The sequence below is a fragment of the Amblyraja radiata genome, chromosome 1 (assembly GCF_010909765.2).
Source record: "Amblyraja radiata isolate CabotCenter1 chromosome 1, sAmbRad1.1.pri, whole genome shotgun sequence".
Taxonomy (NCBI): Eukaryota; Metazoa; Chordata; class Chondrichthyes; order Rajiformes; family Rajidae; genus Amblyraja; species Amblyraja radiata.
In genome coordinates, this window is record NC_045956.1 from 33,980,830 (window position 1) to 34,002,917 (window position 22,088).

General features: G+C 47.6%; 1 protein-coding gene across 4 annotated transcripts in view; it reads left to right on the plus strand.

The window, feature by feature from the left end:
- slc4a4 (solute carrier family 4 member 4) overlaps nt 1–22,088 on the plus strand; it is a 158,448-nt gene that overhangs the window by 62,423 nt on the left and 73,937 nt on the right. For all 4 annotated transcript variants that reach the window (XM_033020316.1, XM_033020335.1, XM_033020327.1 and 1 more), the window contains exons 10-12: nt 7,159–7,272; nt 8,855–9,029; nt 10,545–10,678. In XM_033020316.1, coding sequence (XP_032876207.1) covers nt 7,159–7,272; nt 8,855–9,029; nt 10,545–10,678 — 423 coding nt within the window. The remainder of the gene's footprint in view (nt 1–7,158; nt 7,273–8,854; nt 9,030–10,544; nt 10,679–22,088) is intronic.

Consider the following 22,088-nt stretch of genomic DNA (forward strand, 5'->3'; position numbering starts at 1 on the left):
TCTGCAGTTGTACAGGGCCCTAGTGAGACCACACCTGGAGTATTGTGTGCAGTTTTGGTCTCCCAATTTGAGGAAGGACATTCTTGCTATTGAGGGAGTGCAGCGTAGGTTCTCCAGGTTAATTCCCGGGATGTTGGTACTGTCATATATTGATAGATTGGAGCGGCTGGGCTTGTATACTCTGGAATTTAGATGGATGAGGGGGATCTTATTGAAACATATAAGATTATTAAGGGTTTGGACACGCTAGAGGTAGGAAACATGTTCCGATGTTGGGGGAGTCCTGAACCAAGGGCCACAGTTTAAGAATAAGGGGTAAGTCATTTAGAACCGAGATGAGGAAACACTTTTACACACAGAGAGTTGTGAGTCTGTGGAATTCTCTGTTGTGGAGGCCGGTTCTCTGGATGCTTTCAAGAGAGAGTTAGACAGAGCTCTTAAAGATAGCAGAGTGGGGATATGGGGAGAAGGGATATGGGGAGAAGGCAGGAACGGGGTACTGATTGTGGAGGATCAGCCATGATCACATTAAATGGTGGTGCTGGCTCGAAGGGCCGAATGGCCTACTCCTGCACTTATTGCCTATTGAGACACTTCTTCAGACTGATCAAAAGGGTTTCGACCCGAAACGTCACCCATTCCTTATCCCCATAGATGCTGCCTGACCCACTGAGTTACTCCAGCATTTTGTGTCTATCTTTGGTTTAAACCAGCATCTGCAGTTGTTTCCTACACACATAATTTACGCTAGTCCCACCTGCTCATGTTTGGCCCATATCCCTCTAAATCTCTCCAACATCTACCTCATTGGAGACCCTTGGACTATCTTTAATCGGACTTTACTGGGCTTTATCTTGCGTTAAACGTTATTCCCTTTATCCTGTATCTGTACACTGTGGACGGTTTGATTGTAATCACGTGTAGCCTTTCAGCAGACTGGATAACATGGCACACCTGGCAATAAACAACACTAAATAAACTAAACAAAAGAAACTAAACTAAACCTTTTCTATCCATGTGGCTGTCCAAATATCTTTTAAATGTTGTTATAATTCCTGCCTCAACTACTTCGTTTGGCTGTTCATTCCATATACCCACCATCCTCTGTGTGAAAAATCCCTCAGTTCCTATTAAACCTCCCCCCCCCCTCACCTTTAACCCATGTCCTCTGATTCATGTTCCCCCTACCTTGGGTAAAAGTGGCCATTCACCCTATCTATTCCTCTCATGATTTTGTACACCTCTATAAGATCACCCCTCATCCTCCTGTGCTCCAAGAAATGTAGTCCCAGCCTGCTTAACCTCCCTATAGCTCAGGCCCTCGAGTCCCGGCAACATTGTAGTGTACAAAATCATGAGAGGAATAGATTGGGTAGACGCACAGTCTCTTGCCCAGAGTAGGACCAGAGGACATGGGTTTAAGGTGAGTGGGGGGGGAAGATTTAACAGGAACCCGAGTGGCAACTTTTTCACAGAGGGTGGTGGGTGTATGGAACGAGCTGCCAAAGGAGGTAGTTGAGGCAGGGACTGTCGCAATGTTTAAGCGACATTTGGACAGGAAAGGTTTAGTGCAGTGGTTCTTAACCTTTGCAAATGTGAACAAAACACTGTGTGTGGTATGTACCTTTGTTAGGTTCCTAAAACATGGGCTCAACAAATGGATATGTTATTTATGACCCCTTCATGTCCCCCAGTAAAGCCCCAAACGGCCTCCCATGGGGGTCCCGACCCCCAGGTTAAGATCCACTGGTTTAGAGGGATATGGGCAGGTGGCACTAATGTAGCTGGTACATGTTGGCCGGTATGGGCAAGTTGGGCTGAAGGGCCTGTTCCATGCTGTGTGACTCTCTCACTCTAACAGCCACGTAAGGTGCTTGGTGATTGATTGGAGGGCTTCCAGTTGCCAGTGTGAGTCAACCTTGGCAATGGAATGTTCTAGAATGGGCTGTTCCATCAAACGGCCAGGGCTATCGCCCGTATGAAAGCAGAGATTAGATAAAGGGTCTTGCTTCTCCAATCTGATTGAAGTCAGTGGATTGCAAAAGTTTCACTTCTATAATAAGCAGTTACTATTTCTGAAGCATTACCAGCAATTCTAGTTCCGACTAGTTTAAAATAAAAGCTTACAGGTTGAATCATTGCAAGATAAGATAAAACACTCGTTGGCACTTTCACCCGTCATAAACAGGTACAGAGACTGCCTGCTCCGTACCTGTGACCCCATTAACTAAACGCTCTCTGAAATGAGATGATTTGCTCAGGTGTAGACTTACCCACACAAGCTGCCAATGCTGATAAGGACCATGGCAGGCCAGCTCCATGTCTAAATGTGGAAACATGGAACTGCAGAAGATGCCAGCTGACAAAAAAAGAACACAAAATGCAGGAGTAACTCAGCGGGTCAGGCAGCATCTTGATTTCTGTAACTTCAAGTAACCCCTGCATTCTCTCTCTCTCCACCCCTCCCCCACCCAAGTCACGCCAGCTTCTCGTTCTCACCTAGCAAACAGCTATAAATGGCCTTTATCATCGTTACTTTTTTGCATATCTTTAATTCATTTGTTCCATATCTCTCTACATCCCCATCTACTGTATATCGCTCATTTCCCTCTCCTCTGACTCAGTCTGAAGAAGGGTCTCGACCCAAAACGTTACCTATTCCTTCTCTCCAGAGATGCTGCCTGTCCCGCTGTGTTACTCCAGCGTTTCTCTGGAGAACATGGATAGGTGATGCTTCGGGTCGAGACCCTTCCTCAGACTGATTGTAACAAGGGGAGGGGGGGTTGACAGGCACATTGTTGGAATAAAGTCCAGAGATTACAACAGAAGGCGAGAGACAAAGGATTCAAGAGGTGGGAATTGTGAAACTAGAGGGAGAGGAAGAGGGGAAAAATCGTGGGTGTGAGGGAGAAAGGAGAGGGGGAATTGTTAGAGGTTACCTAGAATTGGTGAATTCAATGTAGTCCATCTCGACCCAACTGATCTCCCGGTTGCTAAACACTTTAACTACCCCTCCTATTCCCACACTGACCTTTCTGTCCTCCTCCATTGTCAGAGTGAGGCCAAAAGCAAATTGGAGGAACAGCATCTCATATTTCGCTTGGGCATCTTACACCCCAGCGGTATGAACATTGACTCCTCTAACTTCAGATAGCCCTTGCTTTCCCTCTCTCTCCGTCCCCTCCCCCACCCTAGTTCACGGACCAGTCTGACTGTCCTCTTGATTAAATTTTATCTTTGTTTGCCTCGTTGTCACCTACCCCAAGCTAACGATGATCTATTCTTCCTTTTTCCGTGAACTTTGTGCCCTATGATCTCTAGTTTTCACACCATATCCTTCCATATCTCTAATTTCCTTCTCCACTGACTCTCAGTCTGAAGAAATGTCTCGACCCAAAACGTCACCCATTCCTTCTCTCCAGAGATGCTGCCTGGCCTGCTGAGTTACTCCAGCATTTTGTGTCTATCAACATTCATACCGCTGGGGTGTGAGGTACCCAAGCAGTAGATGAGGTGCTGTTCCTCCAGTTTGTGTGTGGCCTCACTCTGCAGTGAACGAGGCCCAGGACAGAAAGGCCAGTGTGGGAATGGGAAGGGCAGTTAAAATGCTTAGCAATCGTGAGATCCAGCAGGCCTTGGCGGACTGAGTGCAAGTCTTCAGCGAAACGGTTGCTAAGTCTACGCTTGGTCTAACATGTTCAGTTATAGAGTCATAAAGTCATGCTGCACGGAAACAGGCCCGTCGGCGCAGCTTGTCATGCCAACCAAGGTGCCCCATCCTCGCTGGTCCCACCTGCCCAGGTTTGGCCCATTTGCCTCCAAACGTTTCCTATCAATGTAGCTATCCAAAATCTGAGAGAATCTGTCCAAAAACTTTCGGCCCCTTTTTGGATGAGATGTGAACCTGTACAGCAGGGGTGGGCAACCTTGTTCTGCATAGGGGCCAGGACGCATGTCTGTGAGCGGATGGCGGGCCACATCTATCACATGTACACATGGATCCCGCCCCCATGGCAGGCATCAAATCACGTGTTCACAGAAGGCAGACAAAAATGTTGGAGAAACTCAGCGGGAGTAACTCAGCTCCTTGCATGTCTCACCGGCTGAGTTTTCCCAGCATTTTTGTCTACCTTCGATTTTTCCAGCATCTTTCTTAAACGTGTTCGCAGAAGGTGCGCGGCCATGCCGGCGGCTTTGCGCAGGTGGCGGTACAACAGAGCTCGACCGCGCTCAGCGGGCTGGATGATTACGGGATAAAAAATCCGCCTGCGGGCCGGATGTTTTTGGGTTACGGGCCGCATTCGGCCCGGGGGCCGTAGGGTGCCGACATCTGATGTACAGGGATCGCAATGAGGTAGTTTGGGTGATCGGGGACTTCATCCCTACTGTATGAGAATCATAGTGTCATAGAATCATGCAGCATATGACAGGCCCTTCGGCCCAACCTGCCCATGTCATCCAAGATGTCCTTCTACACTAGTCCCACCTGCCCACATTTGGCCCAGATCCCCCTCAACCTTTCCTATTCATGTACCTGTCCAAATACCTTTTAAAATGTCTTTAAAATATATTTTAAATGTTGTGATAATACCTGCCTCAAGTATCTCCTCTGGCAGCTCGTTCCATACATCCACCACCCTTGGTTTGAACAAGTTGCCCCTCATGTTCCTATTAATTCTTTCCCCTCTCACTTTAAACCCGTGTCCTCTGGTTCTTGATACTCTTACTCTGGGTGAAATATTGTGCATCTACATGATCTATTCCATTGAAGAGTCTGATAACAGCAGGGAACGAGTTGCCTGGGGAGGTAGTTGAGGCGGGGAGTAGAATAACATTTAAAACACGTTTAGACAGGTACATGGATAGGAAAGGTTTAGAGTGATATAGGCCAAACACAGGCAGGTTAGATGGGGCATCCTGGTTAGTATGGATGAGATATCCTGAAGGGCCTGTTTCTGTGCTGTGTGACTCTATGCCTTGATGCCTCCTGATGTGCAACTCTAAAGCCCCAGTACCACAGACGATTTTTACAGTTACTACAGGAGACTAGGCTGTTGCCACATGGTTGTGGGGTGACGACTGTATGGTCGTGAGTAGTCTCCTCAAGAGTCGTAACGTTTTTCTGGTCGCCGCTGGATTTTGAAATATTCAAAACTTGTCGGCGACTGTGGGCTTGACGTAGCTTGTCATAGGTGTCCTGTCGTAGGTGCTGCGTATGTTGTCGCCAGGTGACGCAGGTTGTCGCCGGGTGCTGACTTTGGTGAATTGCATTGGCGACTACCTACATCAACTGGCGACAAGTACCGGCGACTGAATTGGCTTCAGTTGTCGCCGGCAGGGTCGTTGCTTGTCGTAGCTTGTCGTGGGTGGACGAAGGTTGACTTCTGTTGTCGTGTGTTGTCGCCCGTGTGGTCGTAGGTTGTTGTAGGTGTACGTCCCAATGGGTTACCGGTTGTCGGTAGCTTGACGTCGACTAGGTGGTAGGTTGTCGTAGCTTGTCGTAGACATAGACAGGGGGGTACAGTCGTTTTTTTTGGCGACCCTCTACGACTGTGACAGTCGCCGATAAAATGGCCTAAGTGGGACAGGCCCTTAAGCCTCTCCGATTGTCGAAACTCCAAGGGTTTGGCCATTTGATCCTCTACCTCTCCACATGTCCCTGCATCAGTGGTATAAGGCCTGTTTATGTGCCTCTATCTTTAGATGGTAATGGAATCAAGGCTCATGGGGTCTATGCAGGAAATACACCCTGAGGCTGAAGATCAGATCAGATTACGGTGAGAAGGGAAAAGATGAATGGAGATGTGCGGGGCAAGTTTTTTACACAGAGGGTGGTGGGTGCCTCGAGAGTGCTGCCATAGGAAGTAGAGGAGGCAGATACGATAGTGGCGTTTAAGAGGCTATTGGGTAGGCACATGGGTATGCGGGGAATGGAGGGATATGGATCACATGCAAGCAGGTGAGATCTGTACAACTTGGCATCATGTCCAGCACAAACTTTGTGGGCCGAAGGGCCTGTTCTTGTTCTGCTCTATGTTCTATGTTGCATGTTCCATGTTGCTTGTTACATGTTACATGACCATGAGAAGTGAGATCGACCGATGGACCAAATGGTGCCAGTACAACAACCTGGCTCTCAACATCAGTAAAACCAAGGAACTGATTGTGGAGTTTGGAAGAGGAAGGATGAGGACCCACAATCCTGTTTACATTAATGGGATGATGGTGGAGAGAGTCAAAAACTTCAAATTCCTGGGCATGCATAATTCCGAAGATCTTTCCTGGACCCAGCACACTGATGTAAAGAAGGCACATCAGCGACTCTACTTCCTGAGTAGATTACGGAGATTCGGTATGTCAAAGAGGATTCTCTTGAACTTCTACAGGTGTACAGTAGAGAGCATTCTGACTGGTTGCATCGTGGCCTGGTTCAGCAACTTGAACGTCCAGGAGTGGAAAAGACTGCAAAAAGTTGTGACCACTGCCCAGTCCATCACCGGCTCTGACCTCCCCACCATCGAAGGGATTAATCTGAGTCGCTGCCTCAAAAAGACAGCCAGCATCATCAGAGACCCACACCATCCTGGCCACACTCTCATCTCACTTTGCCATCGGGAAGAAGGTACAGGAGCCTGAAAACTGTAACGTCCAGGTTCAGGAACAACTTCTTCCCTACAGCCATCAAGCTATTAAACTCGACAACAAATATGCTGTGAACTGCAACAGGCTATTATTATTATTGCACTATAATTGTTATTTATTGAGTATGTGTGCATGTGTGTGTATATATACACTGAACTTTGTTCTTCTCCCGTTATGTTTACATATTGTGTTGTGTTGTGCTGCAGCAAACAAGAATTTCATTGGCCGGTCTGGGACATATGACAATAAAACATTCTTGACGTAACAGGCATGTTGTGGATGGAATAGGCTACTTTGATGTGTTGGCACAGAGGGAGAGATAAAGGTGGATGGGGAGCGGGTTGGGGGGGGTGGTGAGGAAAGAAGCACGGAGTGGGGCAGGGAACACCATCAAGGTTCAGAAGGGCTGAATGACTTGTTTTATGTTGCACTGTAGCCGCGCGCGCGAGAGGGAGAGAGAGAGAGAGCGCTAGGCAGAAGTGAATGGTGTCACTAATGCTGTCCACTTTGCAACAGGAAGAACATGATTTCGGGTGGAGAGAGTGTGCAGATGAATGGCGACATGCCCCACGACAGTGGACAAGGAGGCGGGGGGCACGAGGTGTCGGACGAGCTGAAGAAAACTGGAAGGTAAGACGAAAAATTCTGCAATGTAAGGAGAAATAAATGTGCAATCTGGCTTAGAAACAAGGAACTGCAGATGCTGCTCAATACACAGAAGTACACAGAGTGCTGGAGTAACTCAGCGGGTCAGGCAGCATCTCTGGAGAACATGGACACAGAGTGCTGGAGTAACTCAGCGGGTCAGGCAGCATCTCTGGAGAACATGCATAGGTGACGTTTCAGGTTGGGACCTTTCATCAATCTGGTTTACTCCAGCACTTTGTTTCTATCTTTGGTATAAAGCAGCATCTGCAGTTCTTAGTCATTGACTTATGGTCTAGTTTAGTCTAAAGACACAGCATGGAAACAGGCCCTGCGGCCCACCGATTCCGTGCTGACCATCGATCACCCGTTCACACTAGTTCTATGTTATCCCACTTTCTCCTTCACTCCCTACACACTAGGGGCAATTTACAGAGGGCCAATTAATCTACAAGCCAGCATGTCTTTGGAGTTTGGGAAGAAACCGGAGCACCTGGAAGAGACCCACATGGTCACGGGGAGAACGTACAAACTCCGTACAGACAGCACCCGTAGTCGGAATCGAACCTGGGTCACTGCTCTGTGAGGCAGCAGCTCACCGTAAATTGCCTCTAATGTGTTGGGAATGGATGAGAAAGTGCTGCATCTCTAAAATTAATACTAAAACTAAAATGACAAATACGCTAGTTTCTCATTGACTTCATAGTCGCCCTTTGAATGAAAAGGAGGCAGGTTGATAGCAATGCTATCTTCAGTTTTTTCTTAAATTTTTTCTTAAATTTCAAAAATAAAGTTAATTCAGAATAAAAATAGATATATTAAAAAAAAGTGTGCATAAACTAATTCTCAGCATCCATACATTGATTAGTGACATATTCAGTAGTGTTCACACCTGTCTTTACATACAACATTATTGCCAATCATGTATTGACCACAGCAACCCTTATTGACCATTGTATCCCATATTGACCACAGCAACCCTTATTGACCATGGCATCCCATATTGACCACAGCAACCCTTATTGACCATGGCATCCCTTATTGACCACAGCATTCCCTTATTGACCACAGCATCCCTTATTGACCATGGCATTCCCATATTGACCACAGCATCCCTTATTGACCATGGCATCCCTTATTGACCATGGCATCCCTTATTGACCATGGCATCCCTTATTGACCACAGCATCCCTTATTGACCATGGCATCCCTTATTGACCACAGCATCCCTTATTGACCATGGCATCCCTTATTGACCATGGCATCCCTTATTGACCACAGCAACCCTTATTGACCACAGCATTCCCTTATTGACCATGGCATCCCTTATTGACCATGGCATCCCTTATTGACCACAGCAACCCTTATTGACCATGGCATTCCTTATTGGCCATGGGATTCCTTGTTGACTACGTCATTCCTTATTGACTTTGTGTTTCCCAATTGACCATGGCATTCCTTATTGACTATGGGATCTATGGAACTAGAATGGAACTATGTCATCATGAGGGATTTCCCTGCAACATCCCGGTTTTCTATTGAACTTTTCTTTTGTCCGACGCTGTAGGTTCTTCGGGGGCTTTGTGGCGGACATCAAGAGGAAGATCCCGTGGTACGCCAGTGACTTCTACGACGCGCTCAGCATCCAGTCGCTGTCCGCCATCCTCTTCATCTACCTGGGCACGGTGACCAACGCGATCACCTTTGGTGGGCTGCTCGGAGATGCCACAGAAAACATGCAGGTTCGCGGGCACTGCCGCAGGTTGTTGGGCCTCTGCTTCCTGGGACATTGAAACTTACCGAATAGTGAAAGGCTTGGATAGAGTGTATATGGAGAGGATGTTTCCACTCGTGGGAGAGTCTAGGAGCAGAGGGCACAGCCTCAGAATTAAAGGACGTTCCTTTAGAGAGGAGATGGGGGAGAATTTAGTTAGTCAGAGGGTTATGAATCTGTAGAATTCTTCGCCACAGACGGCTGTGGAGGCCAGGTCATTGGGTATTTTTTAAGTGGAGATTGACAGATTCTTGATTACGATGGGTGTCACGTTACGGGGAGAAGGCAGGAGAATGGGGTTGAGAGAGAGATAAATCAGCCATGATCGAATGGATGGGCCGAATGGCCTAATTCTGCTCCTATGACGCATGAACTGATGCCCTAATCAGGAACTAATGTGACAATCTCTGGCCCAATTAGTCAAGAGTGTTTTGTTATCATAAGTCCCGGATTAGAACAATGAAATTCTCACTTGCAGAACCCCCGACAGGTTAAAGGGGTGGTGGGGGTAAAGCTTGGCCTGTGATAGAGAAGGCACAAGGATGCTGGAATCTTCAGCAAAACACAAAGTACTGGAGGAACTCAGCAGGTCAGGCAGCATCTGTGGAGGGAATGGACAGACGGCGTTTTGGGATGGACCCTTCTGAAGACAGATTGGACGAAGGGGGACAAAGCTGACCACATCCCCACTCCACTAGGGTCAGTCTGAGGAAGGCCATTCCCCCGCACTTTGGATGGAGGACCAGCCAACGGCAGCTTCAAACCAGACTGGGAGTCAGTGGAGAGGGAGATATTGAAGGGAAAGGTGTAAAACACTTTAACTCCCCCTCCCATTCCCACACTGACCTTTCTGTCCTGGGCTTCTTCCATTGTCAGAGTGAGGCCCAGTGCAAATTGGAGGAACAGCATCTCATATATTGTTTGGGCAGCTTACAACCCCAGTGGTATGAACATGGACTTCTCTAACTACAAGTAGCCCTTGCTTTCCTCTCTCCGTCCGCCCCCCACACTAGTCATTGTACCAGTTTCAAAGTCATCTAGTTGAACCTCATTGTCTGTAACTCATTTTCACTTAGCCCACAGCTAACAGTGGCCTTGCTTTCCCTCTCTCTATGTCCCTCCCCCGTCCTAGTTCTCCAACTAGTGTCACTGTCCTCCTGATTAATTTTACTGATTGTATGCCTCGTTGTCTACTTCCCTCAGCCAATAATGAACCATTTTACATTTCCTTGAGCAATCGTCAGCTTTGATCTGTCGTTTTCACACCTAACCCTTCCATATCTCTAGATTCCCTCTCCATTGACTCTCAGTCTGAAGAAGGGTCTCGATTCGAAATGTCACCCATTCCTTCTCTCCAGAGATGCTGCCTGTCCCGTTGAGTTACTCCAGCATTTTGCGTCTATCTTGCATCTGCAGTTTCTTCCTGCACAATGTATGAGCAGCCATTGGATGGAACTCGCTGATTCATTATCTCCCCCTTCAGGGCGTGTTGGAGAGTTTCCTGGGCACTGCTGTCACTGGATGCGTCTTCTGCTTGTTCGCCGGGCAACCACTCACCATCCTCAGCAGCACCGGCCCCGTGCTGGTCTTCGAACGTCTCCTCTTCAGCTTCAGCAAGTACGTCACACTGGCACAGGCATTGGTGCAGGCATTTCCATTGATTGCTATTGCTATTGATATAGGAATTAATATTGGAACATAATAGCATTGATATTGGGATTGATATTGGGATTGATATTTGGATTATGGACACCAGAAGTTGGAGTAACTCAGCGGGACAGGCAGCATCTCTGGATAGAAGGAATGGGTGACGTTTCAGGTCAAGACCCTTCTTCAGATGACCCGAAACGTCACCAGTATTTTGCGTCTATCTTCGGTGTAAACCAGCATCTGCAGTTCCTTCCTACTCCTGATATTGGGATTGAATTTGGTATTGGAATTGGTTTATTAAAGTCATGTGTTCCAAGATACAGTGAAACTTTGGAGACAGAAGGAACTGCAGATGTTGGAATGTTGAGCAAAACACAAAGTGCTGGAGTAACATAGTGGCGGGTCATATAACATCTGGGGAGGGAAATGGACGGGCGACATTTCGGGTTGGAACCCTTCTTCAGACATTTTTGGCGTACAATCGGGCCTAATCAGCCAACACATGAGTACAATCAAGCCATACTCAAGTACAACAGGTAGTGCAAAGAGACCAATCCCAGAGTGCAGAATATAGTATCACAGTGTTATAGATCAGGTCGGGGGGAGTTCCCACCGTCACGGGTACCATGTAATTCCGTGCTACCTGCTCCATGGTCGGATAGTCAGCGACTAAACCGTCTTCCCCCACCTGGTTTGCCAGGTGAGGATGGGGCTGTGGACCTCCAACAGGACCAAAAACAAGACCTGTCAAAGGGCGGATGAGCTCCTAGCGAGCCAACGGCCATCCACACTTCAGTAGATGTTGCGATCACTGTCAACATGATGTTTTCAACGATGATGATGATGTATTATAGTGCTACAGTTACTGAGAAAAAGTTCAATGTTCACCATGAGGTAGGTTGGGAGATCGGGTCTACACCCTAGCTTATGGGAGGAACATTCAGTAGTCTGGTAACAGGAGGGAAGAACATAGAAGAGGGATCTATCCTGGCCCATTTGCCTCTATACCTTTCCTATCCATGTACCTGTCCATGTATCTTTTAAATGTTGTTATAGTACCTGCCTCAACCACCTCATCTGGCAGCTTGTTTTATACACCCACCTTGTGAAAAGGTTGCCCCTCAGGTTCCTATTAAATCTTTCCCCTCTCACCTTAAACCTATGTCCTCTGGTTCTTGATTCCCCTACTCCAGGCATTCAACCTATCTATTCATCTCATGATTTTATATACATCTATAAGGTCACCCCTCAGCCCCCTGCGCTCCTAGGCTGCCCAACCTCTCCCTGTAGCTCAGGCCCTCGAGTCCTGGCAACATTCTCGTAAATCTTCTCTGCACCCGTTCCAGTTTAACGACAGTTTAACGACAGTTTGATACCATATTCCAAATCTAACTTCACTAATGTCTTTTACAAATGTAACGTAGCATCACAATTCCTATACTCAAAACACTGATGAATGCCAATGTGCCTTCTTGACCACTCTATTTACCTGTCAAAACAAAGGACTGCAGATGCTGTTTTACACCAAAGATAGACGCAAAGTGCTGGAGCAACTCAATGGGACAGGCAGCATCTCTGGAGAAAGAGGCCTGACCCACTGAGTTACTCCAGCACTTTGTGTCTATCACCCTATCTGTCACTTACTCACCTTTCAACAAACTATGGACCTGTACTAAATCCCTCTGCTTCACTGTGATGGAAAATGAGGCCATTCAGCCTATCGTACCTCTATTATCTCTTTGAAAGATTCTAGAATTGGAATGGAATAGTTTATTGCCATGTGTGACTAGGCACAGAGAGATTTTTTGCTTGCATACACACTGTCTACAAATTAATCACCTTACCCCACTCTCCCCCGCAGCCCTGCGTTTATCTTGTTCTCCTCGTCTTTCCTTCCATTGCCCCTTCAGTCATTCATCTACAGAAACGTTCCCCATGCCCCTCGCCCCCCCCCCCCCCCCCCCCCCCCCCCCCCCACCCCACTGCACCCCTGGGACTCGCGGAGACCTCTCTCACCCTGTGGATCCGCACCTTTCTGTCACCGCCCAGAATCGCTACACCTGAAGCCATCTCTGACACTGAGGAACTGAGTAACCTCCGGAACCACTCAGGAAGGATGTGCTGGCTCTTGAGAGGGTCCAGAGGAGGTTTACAAGAATGATCCCAGGAATGAGTAGGTTAACCTACGATGAGCGTTTGTCGGCACTGCGCCTGTACTCGCTGGAGTTTAGAAGGATGAGGTGAAGGACATTATTGAAACATAGAATAGAGAAAGGCTTGGATAGAGTGGATGTGGAGAGGATGTTTCCACTAGTGGGAGAGTCTAAGACTAGAGGCTACAGCCTCAGAATTAAAGGACGTTCTTTTAGGAAGTAGATGAGGAGAAATTTCTTTAGTCAGATGGTTGTGAATCTGTAGATTTTTTTGCCACAGAAGGCTGTGGAGGCCAAGTCAGTGGATATTTTTAAGACAGAGGTAGATAGATATTTGATTAATACGGGTGTCAGAGGATATGGGCAAAGGCAGGAGAATGGGGTTAGGAGGGAGAGATAGATCAGCCATGATTGAATGGCGGAGTAGACTTGATGACCTTATGACTCAGACTGTGAGAGTGGTGTGGGCAGAGATGAGCACAGTCAGTCGGAAGATGAGCGTTTAAATTTAGAACTCACTTTCTTTGTCCTAACAAGAACTGTGAATTCAGCATCTGCTGCGGCACTCTTGACAATTAATGAGTCTCGTCCCCATGAGGGATGGAGTTAATTACAGCTATCACAGGAAGACACAGAGTGCTGGAGTAACTCAGCGGGTCAGGCAGCATCTCTGGAGGACATGGATAGGTTTACTTTACTTTAGAAATACAGAGCGAAAACAGGCCCTTCAATCCACTGAGTCCACACCAACCAGCGATCCCTGCACATTAACATTATCCTACACATTTGGGGCAATTTACACTTATAGGGAGTGCAGCATAGGTTCACGAGGTTAATCCCCGGGATGGCGGGTCATATGTTGGTAGAATGGAGCGGGTGGGCTTGTACACACTGGAATTTAGAAGGATGAGAGGGGTTTGGACACGCTAGAGGCAGGAAACATGTTCCTGATGTTGGGAAAGTCCAGAACCAGGGGCCACAGTTTTATGGATAAGAGTAGCCATTTAGAACATTTAGAGATGAGGAACAACTTTTTCACACAGAGAGTTGTGAATCTGTGGAATTCTCTCCCTCAGAAGGCATTGGAGGCCAATTCTCAGGAGGCTTTCAAGAGAGAGTTAGATAGAGGTCTTAAAGATAGCGGAGTCAGGGGATATGGGGAGAAGGCTGGAACAGGGGTCACATTGAATGGTGCTGCTGGCTCCTGCACCTATTGGCTATTGTCTATACAAAGTCAATTAACTTAAGGGCCTGTCCCACTGCGGCGATCTAATCTGCGAGTTTAAAAGAGTTTGCCCTCGACTCAAGCTCGCAGCATGGTCGACACGTGGTCCTAGGAGGTCCTATGAGGTCATGAGGTCACTGGAACTCTCCTTCATGATCGAGGGAAGTTGTTGAAAGATTTTCCGCGAGTAAAAATTGGTCGGCATGGTTCTTTTGAACTCGTAGTGCAGTGGAGTGGGGTCACCATGTAGTTACAGGCAGTCGAGGGCAGCCGTAGGCAATCTCCTTCGCTGACCGGGCATTTTAATTGGCTCATTGGAATTTTCAGGACCCAGGAAAACCGACCGGTAGGTAAAATGCCCGCTAAACTTTATTATAAGTTGTCTGACTTCTTAAAACTGTCTTCACTGTTTCTCCCCCCCTTCTCCCCCCCCCCTTCTCTCCCCTTCTCTCCCCCTCTTTTCCCTTCTCTCCCCCCCACCACCTCCGCAGTCTCTAAAGGACTTACCGTACTCTGTGCAGCCGTCTTTTACCTTCCCCTTCATCGCGGGTGTGAATTTCAGACAGCGCTCTCCCGCTTACCCTGGCCCCCGCCTTTGCAGTGTGTGTGTGTGTGTGTGAACATAGAACAGTACAGCCCAAGAACAGGCCCTTCGGCCCACAATGTCTGTGCTGAACATGATGCAAAGACCATCACATCTGCCTGCATGTGATCCATATCTCTCCATTCCCTGCATAGCCTTATACCTATCCAAGAGTCTTGTAAGCACCACTATCATATCTGCCTCCACCACCATCCCTGGCAGCGCGTTCCAGGCCCCCACCACCCTCTGTGGAAAAAAATACTTGCCCCGCACATCTCCTTTAAACTTTGCTCCTGTCACCTTAAAACTATGTCCTCTCGTATTAGATTTTTCCACCAGTGGGGAAGGTTCTGACTGTCTATCCTATCCATGCTTATCATTTTATACACTTTCATCATGTCTTCCCTCAACCTCCGACGTTCCAGAGTAAACAATCCACGTCTGGCCAACCTCTCCCTGTAGTTAATGCCACTGAGGATGGTTTTGGGTTGGGACCCTTCCTCAAGGTCTGTCATTGTCTCTGTCTCTGTCTCTGTCACTGTCACTGTCACTGTCACTGTCACTGTCACTGTCACTGTCTCTCTCTCTCCCCCTCCCCCTCCCTCTCCCCCTCCCACTCCCTCTCCCTCTCCCCCTCCCTCTCCTCCTTCCTTCTCTCCTCCCCCTCTCTCTCCTCTCTCCCCCCCTCTCTCTCTCCTTGTCCCCCTCTCACACATTGAGCCAAGGTTTTGTGTGGCAGTCAGCAGCAGAGGTGAGTGTAGGTGCTGGATTGTTCCTGTTGCTGTGTGGAATGTACCATGTGCCGGCTGAGGATGTACCTGTTCCCCTGTGGTGGAAAGAGAGAGCTGTTCCCTGGGCCTCGTGCCCAACATTGAACCTTCAGTCTGCATCAGTAACCACAGTGACCAGGTCTGTGCGATGGTCACCTGTCCCCGGAACACAGCTCACCTGTCCCCAGTACACAACTCACCTGTCCCCAATAAAGAACTCACCTGTATCTGGTAGACAGCTCACCTGTCCCCAGTAAACCTCAATTGTCCCAGGTACACAGCTCACCTGTCCATGGTAAATGGCACACCTGTCCCAGGTACACAGCTCACCTGTCCCGGGCACACAGCTCACCTGTCCAGGGTACACAGCTCACCTGTCCAGGGTACACAGCTCACCTGTCCCGGGTACACAGCTCACCTGTCCCGGGTACACAGCTCACCTGTCCCGGGTACACAGCTCACCTGTCCCGGGTACACAGCTCACCTGTCCCGGGTACACAGCTCACCTGTCCAGGGTACACAGCTTACTTGTCCCCGGTAAATGGCTCACCTGATCCCCGTAAACGGCTCACCTGCTCAACAGTGCAATTTTTTTACACAAGGGTGGTGGGTGTATGGAACGATCTGCCGGGTGAGGTAGTTGAGGCAGGTACTATTACAACATTTAAAAGGCACAGGTAGGTACATGCATAGGAAATGTTTAGAAGGATATGGGCCAAATGCGGACAGGTGGGACTGGTGTAGATGGGCATGTTGGTCGTGTGAGCAAGTTGGGCCAAAGGGACTGTTTCTGTGCTGTACTACACTTGGGGTGGCACAGCGATAGAGTTGCTGCCTCGCAGCGCCAGAGACCCGGGTTCAAACCTCACATCAGGTTCTGTCTGTGTGGCATTTGCACATACTCACTGTGACCGCGTGGGTTTCCTCCGGGTGCTCTGGTTTCCTCCCACATCCCAAAGACGTGCGGGTCTGTAGATTAATCGGCCCTCTGTGTACTCTGCGGCTTTTCACTGTGTGTAGGGAGTGGGTGAGAAAGTGGGATAGCATAGAACTAGTGTTCTATGGGTGACCGTTGGTCCGCACGGACTCTGTGGGCCGAAGGGCCTGTTTCCGTGCTGTATCTCTAAATTAAACTAAACTCTGTTCTGAGACCATGTTCTTGGCAGCAGCTATCCACACAGAGAGTTGTGAATCAGTGAAATTCTCTGCCACAGAAGGCAGTGGAGGCCTATTCACTGGATATTTTGAAGAGAGAGTTAGATTTACGTCTTAGGGCAAATGGAATCAAAGGATATGTGGACAAAAAGCAGGAACGGGGTACTGATTGTGGATGATCTGCCATGATCACATTGAATGGCGTTGCTGGCTCGAAAGGCTGAATGGCCTACTCCTGCACCTATTGTCTATGTTTCAATGTTTCTATGCCAGTTGATAGGACAGTGGACAGGAAGGATTGCCCTTTAACTGAGCTTGACGTGACATGGCGCTATATTCGTCATGCGCGCTGACACAATAGCCCCTCTCTGGTGCGAGAGAAAGCCGCCTTTGTCATCCCCAGTTTAGTCGGAGTGGCGTTCTATGCTTGCCCCGAGATAGGATCACGCAGCAGATGTAATGAAGGTCATCGTATTGGGGGAACAATGACAGTCGAAGCCACTTAACACGTGTGGAGTGTTTTATCCCCCATTCACAAGCTGCACTTCACTTAAAGGAGATCTCACACAATAGAACAATTGTATTGCTCCAAACTGGACAGACTCGCTCCACAGAGTCAGAGTGGCAAACCCACACAGAAACTGCCCATACCCAACTCAAGTTTAGGATTATTATTGTCATGTGTGTACAGTGAAAAGATCTGTTTTGCATGCTATCCGGTCAGATCAGAAAACACTATTATGCCAAACTCAGGTACAAAGAAGATACAGAGTGCAGAATATAGTTCTCAGCATTGTAGTGCATCAGTTCCAGTGCCAACAGACCTCCCATAAGCTAAAGTGCTGTCCGATTCAACTCTACCCCATTGTCTCTGGAACTGATGCGCTACAATGCCGAGAACTCAACAGAGGAGGACAAAGGGGTTAATTAAGAGGGGGATAATAGAGCATGAAAGAAAGCTTGCGTGGAATATAAAAACTGACTGTAAAAGCTTCTTTAGATATGTGAAGAGGAATAGATTAGTGAAGACAAATGTAGGTCCCTTACAGTCAGAAACAGGTGGATTTATAATGGAGAACAAGGGAATGGCAGTTAAACGAGTACTTTGGTTCTGTCTTCACGAAGGAAGACACAGACAATCTCCCAGAAATACTAGGGGACTGAGGATCTAGTGGGAGGGAGGAACTGAAGGGAATCCACATTAGTCAGGAAATGGTGTTAGGTAAACTGTTGGGACTGGAGGCGGATAAATCCCTAGGGCCTGATGGTCTGCATCCCAGATTTCTTAAGGAGGTGGCCCTAGAAATCGTGGATGCATTGGTGATCATTTTCCAATGTTTTATCGACTGGATATAAAGATGTAATAGCAGTGCATTTGGAAAGCAGTGACAGGATCGGTCAAACTCAGCATGGATTTATGATGGGGAAATCTATTGTCAAATCATGCTTGACTAATCTTCTGGAATTTTTTGAAGATGTAACAAGTAGAATGTAAAAGGGAGAGCCAATGGATGTGGTCTATCTGGACTTTCAAAAAGCCTTTGACAAGGTCCCACTCCATAGACAATAGACAATAGGTGCAAGAGTAGGCCATTCGGCCATTCAATGTGTTCATGGCTGATCATCCTCAATCAGTACCCCGTTCCTGCCTTTTCCCCATATCCCCTGACTCCGCTATCTTTAAGAGCCCTACCCAGCTCTCTCTTGAAAGCATCCAGAGAACCGGCAGAGAATTGCACAGACTCACAACTCTCTGTGAGAAAAAGTGTTTCCTCGTCTCCGTTCTAAATGGCTTACCCCTTATTCTTAAACTGTGGCCCCTGGTTCTGGACTTCTCCAACATTGGGAACATGTTTCCTGCCTCTAGCGTGTCTAAACCCTTAACAATCTTATATGTTTCAATAAGATATCCTCTCATCCTTCTAAACTCCACAGAGTATACAAGCCCAGCCGCTCCATTCTCTCAGCATATGACAGTTCCGCCATCCCGGGAATTAACCTTGTAAACCTATGCTGCACCCCATCAATAGCAAGAATGTCCCTCAAATTAGGAGACCAAAACTGCACACAATATTCCAGGTGTGGTCTCACTAGGGTTTTGTATAACTGCAGAAGGACCTCTTTGCTCCTATACTTGACTCATTTTGTTATAAAGGCCAACATGCATTCGCTTTCTTCACTGCCTGCTGTACCTGCATGCTTACTTTCATAGACTGATGTACAAGGATCCCCAGATCCCGTTGTACTGCCCCTTTTTCCAACTATGCCATTTAAATACTGATCTGCCTTCCTGTTTTTGCTACCAAAGTGGATAACCTCACATTTCTACACATTAAACTTTATCTGCCATCCCACTCCCCCAACCTGTCCAAGTCACCCTGCATTCTCATAGCATCCTCCTCACAATTCACACTGCCACCCAGCTTTGTGTCATCTGCAAATTTGCTAATGTTACTTTGAATCCCTTCATTCAAATCATTGATGTATATTGTAAATAGCTGCAGTCCCAGCACCGAGCCTTGCGGTACCCCACTAGTCACTGCCTGCCATTCTGAAAGGGACCCGTTAATCACCACTCTCTGTTTCCTGTTTGCCAACCAATTTTCTATCCATGTCAGCACTCTACCCCCAATACCATGTGCCCTAATTTTGCCCACTAATCTCCTATGTGGGACCTTATCACTAATCTCCTATGAGAGACCTTACCACTCAAGAGATTAGTGTGCCAAAATTAGAGCACATGGTATTGGGGGTAGGGTATTGACGTGGATAGAGAACTGGTTGGCAGATAGGAAATAAAGAGTAGGAATTAATGAATCCTTTTCAGAATGGCAGGCAGTGACTAGTGGGATGCCGCAAGGCTCGATGAAGCGGACCCCAGTTATTTACATTATATATTAACGATTTAGACGAGGGAATTAAATGTAACATCTCCATGTTTGCGGATGACACAAAGCTGGGTGGCGGTGTGAGCTGCGATGAGGATGCTAATGTTCAGGAAGGCAGATTATTATCTGAATGGTGTCAGATTAGGGGAAGGGGAGGTGCAACAAGACCTGGGTGTGCTTGTACATCAGTCACTGAAAGTAAGCATGCAGGTACAGCAGGCAGTGAAGAAAGCTAATGGCATGTTGGCCTTCATTGCGAGAGGATTTGAGTTTAGGAGCAAGGAGGTCCTACTGCAATTGTACATGGCCCTGGTGAGACTGCACCTGGAGTATTGTGTGCAGTTTTGTCTCCTAATTTGAGGAAGGACGTTCTTACTATTGCGGGAGTGCAGCGTAGGTTCACCATGTTAATTCCCGGGATGGCAAGACTGACATATGAGGAAAGAATGGGTCGACTGGGCTTGTATTCACTGGAATTTAGAAGGATGAGAGGGAATCTTAGAGAAGCATATAAAATTCTTAAGGGCTTGGACAGGCTAGATGCAGGAAAAATGTTCCTGATGTTGGGGGAGTCCAGAACCAGAGGTCACAATTTAAGAATAAGGGGTAGGCCATTTAGGACTGAGATTTCACCAAGAGAGATGTGAATCTGTGGAATTCTCTGCCACAGAAGGCAGAGGAGGCCAATTCACCGGATGTTTTCAAGAGAGAGTTAGATTTAGCTATTAGTGCTAACAGAATCAAGCGATACGGGGAGAAAGCAGGAACGGGGTACTGATTATGGATGATCAGCCATGATCGTATTGAATGGTGGTGCTGGCTCAAAGGGCCGAATGGCCTACTCCTGCATCTATTTTCTATGTTTCTACTATATTCTGCACTCTGTATCTTCCCCTTTGCTCTACCTATAGTACTTGAGTTTGGCGTGATTGTATTTATGTATAGTATTGGATATCATGCAAAACAAAGCTTTTCACTGTACCTTAGTAATAAACCTGAACCTAATCCTAAAATTTGGCCCAGCATCACGGTCAACCTTTCCTATCCATGTAACTGTCCAAATATTTGTTAAATGGGGTTATTGTCCCCTCAGCCACTTCATCTTGCCAGAAGGCAGCATTATTATATTATCAACGACATACTTTGTTTGGCCGAAGTTGAGTGATTGTGCTAAATTTATAAATGAGGAAGAGTCATTAATGCCTGAATTTACCATCTATTGCCCCACCGTAAGCTCTCGAGTGATAAACAGCCTGATGGGAATGGAAACCAGAATGACTTAGCTGATCACTGCAGCACGTGACAATAATGAACATCAACCTTTAGTTGACTTTAGTTTATCATTATTATGTGTACCAAAGTACAATGAAAAGGATTCTTCGTAAAAAAGCCGTGCTGTCCAGTCAGCGGAAAGACGATACATGATTACTATCAAGCTGCCCACGTTTAGTGCAAGATAATATCCTGTAAAGTCTGATTAAAGATAGTCCCAGGGTCCCCAAGAGGGTAGATGGGAGGTCAGGACCACTCTCTAGTTGGTAATTGGGTGGTTCCTATCTGGTGATAGCCTGGATACCCAAGTTTATGTTCATTAGTCATAGGAGCAGGTGTAGGCCAATCGGCCCATTGAGTCTGCTCTGCCATTCAACCATGGCTGATCTATCTTTCCCTCTCAATCCCATTCTCCTGCCCTCCCTGTAACCCCTGACACCGGCACTAATCAAGAACTTGTCAATCTCCGCTTTAAAAATGTCCTCTGAGTTGGCCTCCACAGCCGTCAGTGGCAATGAATTCCACAGATTCACCACCCTCTGACTAAAGAAATTCCTCCTCATCTTTTAAAAAGTACGTCCTTTTATTCTGAGGCTTTGCCCTCTGGTCCTGGACTCTCCCACTAATGGAAACATTCTCTCCACATCCACTCTATCCAGGCCTTTCATTATTCAATGTTTCAATGGTGTGTCCCGTCATCCTTTTGAACTCCAGCGAGTACAGGCCCAGTGGCGTTTAACGCTCATAGAAGTTGAGAGTTCATGTTGCAGTTGTATAAGATGTTGGTGAGGCTACATTTAGAATATTGTGTAGAGTTCTGGGCACTGTGTTACAGGAAAGACAGGGCTGCCAACTCTCACGCTTTGAGCGTGAGACTCACGCCCTCAAGCAAACTCTCACGCTCATCAGACATTTCTCACGCTCAGTGGTGGGAAATTTTGTGATCAACGAAAATTTCAAAACTCGGATAAACTGCATGGTCCGCGGGTGTTGGAGAGCAGGGGCTGCGGGAGGGATGGGAGCAGAACCAGCGGCGGGAACAGATGCGGGGAGCCGGGACGGACGAGTGTTTGCCGGGGCCGGCGTGTCGCTCGCTGCAGCTCTGGCCATGGAGCACTCCAGACAGTGCGAGTGTCCCGGGCGTCGGAGCCGTCGGAAGCGTCGCACCGCTGCCACTGCCGCTGCCGCGAGAGTCTCTGTGCCGAAGGGACAGACCCTCAAAGGGAGGTGGAGAGAGAGAGAGGGAAAGGAGACAGGGAGACAGTGGGGAGAGAGAGAGAGGGGGGGGGGGGGTTGAGAGGAGAGAGAGGGAGAGGAGACAGGGAGACAGT